Raw genomic sequence first — 6,341 nt, 5'->3', positions numbered from 1 at the left:
GCCTACATGGGCCTATGGCCTAGCTTATATAAGGCCAAGCCAGGCCAGACTTATTTAACAAAAAGGCCAGACTTAGGCTTTTTTAAAAGCCTATTTAATAAAATAGGTCAGGCTTAGGCTATTAAAAAAAGCCTATCAAGCCTTATAGGTCGGTCTATATTTTCATGTATATTAAAAATAGGCTAAATAGATCAGCCTATATTTGTATGTTTATTAGAAAAAGGCTAAATAGGCAAGCCTATATATGCATATATATTAGAACAAATGCTAAATAGGTCAGCCTATATATGCATATATAGGACGACTTATAAGGTTTCTTAAATAATATGGATTAATTGAAAACCATAATGAAAAATAGGCTTTCAGGTCAGACTAGGCTCTTAAAAAGGCCAGGCCATGCCAAAAAGAGAGCCTATTATAGGCCACAGGCTAGGTTCAAGCCTTTCAAGTGTGTCGTAGGCCAGACCCAAGCCTTATAAAGCCTAGCCTAGCCTAGCCTATTTCCACCCCTATGTGTCGGCCTATGAAATAGAAGCTACAAGCTTCGTATCGAGTTACATTTGTCGGCCTGAAAAGCGTATGCGCCGACACATGCAATGCATTTTTGTGCAGAAAATTGTTTTTCATGATTTTGGCCAATTTCAAAGTGGTTTTTGATGATCCGTAAAATCTCTAATGGAAGGCTGCCATACAAACTCAGAGATACCATCCAACATACAAAAATTCTAAATTTTCCTATAGTTTTGACATCATGCAAAACATCTAATGGTGAAGTTGCACTCACATGTGTATGTCGCATTGCCAGAATGCAAAATTTTAATTTTCGATGAAAATTGAGTTTGAACATATGCATGAAACAATTTGAAAGCATTAAAGGCTTTAATTTTAAAATGTAAAAAGATAGACTCATTGAAACAATTACAGTCGTCAGTAAAATTAATAAAATATTTTGTATTGTACATGAGATATAACATGTGCTAATTCCCATAAGCACTATTAGTCATATCAAAGGGATGATTTACATTTAACTAATGAATTGGAAAAATTTATGACTTTACTTTTACCAAGCTTACAAGAATTGCAATCAAATTGAACAACACTAAGAGACGGAGAATTGTTATTGTCAAGAAATCTTAATTTTACCAAATCATAAAGTGAATTTGAGTTTGGGTGAACAAGACATTTATATCGTACTAAAAAACTAGCAATCATAGAATTACAAGAAATAAAAGGCGGTAAAGAACATGAACACAACATGAATTTAAAGGAAAATGACATCTTACTTTAAGCCTTGTCACAATCATTTTCCCTTAGTGTTAATCTTGTAGAAAATAACCAGAATTTGAGAATGCAACTTGACAACCATTGCCAACTAATTGGCAAATTTAATTAACATTGTCGGTTAGACTTGGAGAAATATAAGCATCAATGAGAAATGAGAAAATATCACCAATTGTTGTGATAGGCTAACTATTTTCATCTCTAATATGTATTTTTAAATCACCTATGTAATTTGTACCATTTGTTAGTGTAGAAACATTGATAGTCAAGTGATTAGATGCCTCAAAGTCAAAATACTAATGCAAAGTAGGATAAAAAGCTATACTTGGAAGACCCAAAGCAGAAAATGCAAAAACAATCATTTGTTGAACCATGTTAGGTGTCAAAGTTTACACAAAATCAGACAAATTTTTATCTAGGGAAACAATAGAAGTAGAGTTGGCACATGTGGAAAATATTGTAACATTTCTCTTTGGAGGTTTAATTAATTATTCCTTAAAAATGTAACCTTCTTTTTTTGCAGTAGCTGCAAAAAACAGGACAATGGGGAGCAAAATGTCCAAGACCTTTTATAGCAAAAACATGGAAATTACTCATGTCACGACCTTGGGGTTTGCCTTGTACAACATATGCCACTAGAAGGAAGGACGACTTATTTACATGGCTATTTGAGTGACGAGACATTGTTTTTCATGGAGAAATTCATTTAACCATTCAACTAAGGAAATGACAATTATTATTCATGGGGTTAGTCTGAATAATCTCAAAATCATATCTCAATTTCATAAGAAATTGGTCTTGTTTTGTTATCCCGTGAATTGTTTGGACCGTAGTTTGTCCCTCACTTGACAAATCTTTATAAACAATATTAGTATACTCAACCTAGAAATTCAAGAAATGATAATAGAATTAAGAAATTGAAAGATTTTTTTTGTAGAGAAACAAAAATTTCATGTTCAAATTCGATTATCGAGAATTATTATTTTGCCTATACATTTTCTTCACATATTCTCATATTAACTATTGTGGAAAAGCATCTGAGATTGAGAACAATATTATGATAAATAAAGCCAAAGATCCATGCCCTAATCTATGCATCTTTGGCCTTCCATTTGGCATGTGCCTCCTAGTAGGTTGTTTTGTTAGAAGGCAAGTCAATGCCTTGAACATGACTTCAGAGCTCCACGTCTTTAAAAAATATCTGGAACTAAATGCCTAGGTGTAATAGTTCTTTCCATTAAAATGAACAAAAAGGACACCATACTTGTCGGTAGAGATGATACTAGAAAAAAACAAGAAACTAGATAAGTTGCTAAGGTACCTGGCAAAAAACTAAGAGAAAGAGAGAATAAGATATTGGGAAATATAGGGAATAAGAGACTGGGAAAAAAACTTGGGTTAGATTGAAATTTAGGCTAATACCATGTCAAACTTATTGTTGAGGATGATAAAATTGTGTTATTTGCTCCTATATTATTCTCATTTAAATAGTGTTAATATGATTTGAAATTGTTATTTACAACAATGCTATTTTATCAAAACATAGTTACATAATAACGTAAAATAATATAGAATAATTAGGCTTAAATGACAATTAAATATGTACAAAATTGTTGATTTTTTTTTTGGTAAAAAGGAGGGCCTAAGCCCAACAACATTGTTGATTTAAATGCCTACAAATATCAGCAATAATAAATAATACATTGCTATTCAATTTCATTGACAATTACAAGAATACATAATTAAAGAATAATTTTGTTTTTGCTATGAGTTACTACTACTATTCTTTCATCACATATTATTGTAGCAATTTTGTGGTAATGTCTTTTCTACCATGAGTAACTAATTCCTCTAAGATTATGATTTAGCTCTAGCTTATCTCCTCCCAAAATTATCTCATTTCTTTCCCCTAAACTCCCAAACAAAATCTTAGGTTTGCGATTTTCTCATTTTATAAATAATTGTGTGTTCATCGTGATAAGTAAGAAAATGAGAAAAGTGGTCAAAATGTTGATATTTGGCACAATTATTTAACTAGAGTGTGTGATTTTCTCATTTTATAAATAGAGAGAAAAATAATTTTTCCAGACATAACATTCCACTTTTAAAAAACTCCCTCTCGCAGTCCAAACCTTGGGTGTGTGATTTTTTGATATTATAAATTGAGTTTCAATCATATGTAGAAGCAAAACATATCATAAACAATTTCCATCATATCTATAAAAGAATATATAAAAATTTATGGCATTTTATTATTTTAAAATATAAATGATACATGTAAAAATAGTAATTAAGAAAGAGAGAAGGAAAACATATCACTTTTCTAAACACTTGCTATAAATTTCTATCTAAAAAAAAGAAGAAATATAAGCTAAAGGAAACACCTAAACCTACGGGCAAGGAACACCTAGTAAAAGAAATCTCAAGGGTTGGTCCTGTTTTGTTCTGTGTGTGTTTTGTTTCCCCTCCCATCATTAGGGGACATTATCATTCTACAAACACAAAAAACATTTTATTCTGTCACAACAAACTAATCAACCCCAAGCCCGTTGAGGCAAAGGGGTAAGTAGAAAGAGAGGAAGAAAACACTTTTTTTCTCTCTTTCTTAATTTTTTTCAATATCGTGTTTCTTGTTCATTTTAATATTAGTCTCTCCACGTGAAAAGGTAATTGGCCTTGATAACATTCCTTGGAAGGCAAGCTATGAGAAAATCATGTCCTAATTTTGACAAAGCAGATGGATTGGATACAATTCTGGAAGTGCCTATTCCAGAGGAAATGTTGGCCAATATGGGCACAAATGGGTTTAGTCGTTGGCAAAATCTAAAAACTCTAATGAATAATGCTCAAGATAAGTCGTCGGGTCTATCCGCACCTTCGAATAATGAGTTCACTGCATTGCTTAAGCTTGTTGGTGCTCCCCTTATTCCTTTTCAGGTTCAATCTGACAATACTTTGACTCGGCCTCTTAGAGATTGTTCCATCGTAAGCATTCATTAAATATCTGCATTTTTGTTTAAAAGATTCAACTCCAATTAAGTAAGTAATGATATATATAATTTTGATTGAAATGTTTGTGCAGAGAGATTCAATAGGGAAATACATAATACAACAGTATGTAGCAGCAACCGGAGGACAAAGTGCATTGAATTCATTGAAAAACATGTACGCAGTTGGAGAAGTTAGAATACATGGATCAGACATGCGTCATGGCGCCGATGATAATAGTGTTAATTCAAGAGGGAAAGCTGAAGTTGGAGGTTTCGTTCTATGGCAAAAGAATCCAGATTTATGGTGCTTGGAATTGGTTGTTTCTGGTTTCAAAATCACTGCTGGTAGTAATGGCAAAGTATCATGGAATCAGTCTTCTTCTCAACCTTTTCATTCAAATAAAGGCCCTCCTAGACCCCTTCGTCGTTTCTTTCAGGTAATACTAATTTTCATTACGCATATTTCATTCATCAAGGTCATCTTTAATGGCGTGCAAGACAGGCTATCATATTAGGTCAAAAATTAGTCATTGTTAAACTGCAACTAACTTATACAGAGCCTCAAAAAGCTTAAAGTGGCCCTGCCATTTATGACATGCATGATTTGAGGTTGATAACTTAAAGAATACTAAGGTGTTTCTATCTTTTTCATGTGTTGGCTTGTTAACTCTTACCAGGGGCTGGATCCGAGGTGCACGGCTAACTTGTTCCTCGACGCAGAATGTGTAGGAGAGAACAAAATTAACGATGATTTGTGTTTCATGCTAAAATTACAAGCGGAACAATATTTCCTCCAAGCGCAAAGCACGTCGAACACAGAAATTGTAATGCACACTGTATTGGGCTACTTTAGCCAACGAACTGGACTACTTATCAAATTTGAGGATACAAAATTGGTAAGAATGAAGGCTGTTAAAGGAAAAGACTCTGTGTTTTGGGAAACAAACATTGAGTCTACTATTGACGATTATAGATATGTTGGTGGTATTAACATAGCTCATGGCGGAAGGACAATTTCCACACTTTACAGGTATGGTGCGGCGCATAATCATAAACAAATGATTGAAGAAACATGGTGTATTGAAGAAATCGATTTCAACATTTTTGGGTTGTCTATGGATTGTTTCCTTCCTCCATCAGATCATGAGAAAGAACATGATGGTGCAGAGCATACAGTGGGAGTGAGTTAAGATTTTGATTCAATTTAATCACTTAACTCCTCAAATTGTAGGAAGTGTAAATACAACATAGACAAGTATAGGTGAATCAAAAGTTTTTGTATTTTGTCCTATACTTGGAAGGTCCAAACTTTATCTTTTAACAAAAAACTTTTGTTGACGTCGAATATCTAATTTTCCATTAAAAACAAAAAAACCATGATTCCATGTCTTGAGAGAAGGACAAAAAGTAAACAAAAATAACAAGGTATGTTGTGCAAGTAAAGAACAAGACATACAAAAAATAAAATAAAATAAAATATTCCAGGAACTAAACAAGTGATCAAATCGAATTAAAAGTTACTATTCTAGAATCAAAAGTTATAATTTCTAGATTAAAGTAGAATCATTTTTGGAGGCATAAATAAATTCTAGTTTAGGAACCAAAACATGTGAAAATCAGTGAATCATATTTTTAAAGATGTACTTATAGATTACAAATTTTGTTTGGTTCTCAATTCAACATTAAATTCAATAGCACAGAAACCAGTTCATTCAAAGAATGGCTATAATATTTCATCATTAAGAAAAACATAGAATCCAATGAACAAAATTGATTTTTTGAAGAAAAGAACTTAGCTATTCAGTGTTCCACCGACATAGTCGCTTCAATTATCATTATTTTCTTATCAGTTATTTCAATTTGTATTTTTTCCCTAAACTATGCATATCTAGTGTATAAGTTTTGTTAACAATACTTTTTTTAGTAGCTTACTGGAAGTAATTTTATCCTTTAAAAATGAATAAGTGAGATGTCGCGGGTTCAAACTTACGCTCCAGCACAGATGTCCTTGTACACATACCCACTAGACTTATGCAACAACAATACATGTCTTCTAGCACACCCTTTCCA

The 6,341-nt window shown here is 32.6% G+C and overlaps 1 protein-coding gene across 1 annotated transcript; it reads left to right on the top strand.

The window, feature by feature from the left end:
- Positions 1–3,743: 3,743 nt before the first annotated feature.
- LOC131654817 (uncharacterized) lies at positions 3,744–5,616 on the top strand. Its single transcript, XM_058924746.1, has 3 exons — positions 3,744–4,266; positions 4,364–4,708; positions 4,949–5,616. Exons 1-3 carry the CDS (start codon positions 3,985–3,987, stop codon positions 5,459–5,461), a joined length of 1,140 nt encoding a protein of 379 aa, XP_058780729.1. The 5' UTR covers positions 3,744–3,984; the 3' UTR covers positions 5,462–5,616.
- The last annotated feature ends 725 nt before the right edge of the window (positions 5,617–6,341 follow it).

Source organism: Vicia villosa, linkage group LG3 (assembly GCF_029867415.1).
Source record: "Vicia villosa cultivar HV-30 ecotype Madison, WI linkage group LG3, Vvil1.0, whole genome shotgun sequence".
NCBI classification, from domain to species: Eukaryota; Viridiplantae; Streptophyta; class Magnoliopsida; order Fabales; family Fabaceae; genus Vicia; species Vicia villosa.
Note: the sequence above shows the minus strand (reverse complement) of the source record. Positions and strands in the feature narration are given on the sequence as shown.

Coding starts and splice junctions, on each gene's coding strand:
- LOC131654817 (XM_058924746.1), top strand. CDS start 3,985: ATGAGAAAATCATGTCCTAATTTTGACAAAGCAGATGGATTGGATACA. Junction 4,267..4,363: donor CTCTTAGAGATTGTTCCATC/GTAAGCATTCAT, acceptor ATGTTTGTGCAG/AGAGATTCAATAGGGAAATA. Junction 4,709..4,948: donor CCCTTCGTCGTTTCTTTCAG/GTAATACTAATT, acceptor AACTCTTACCAG/GGGCTGGATCCGAGGTGCAC.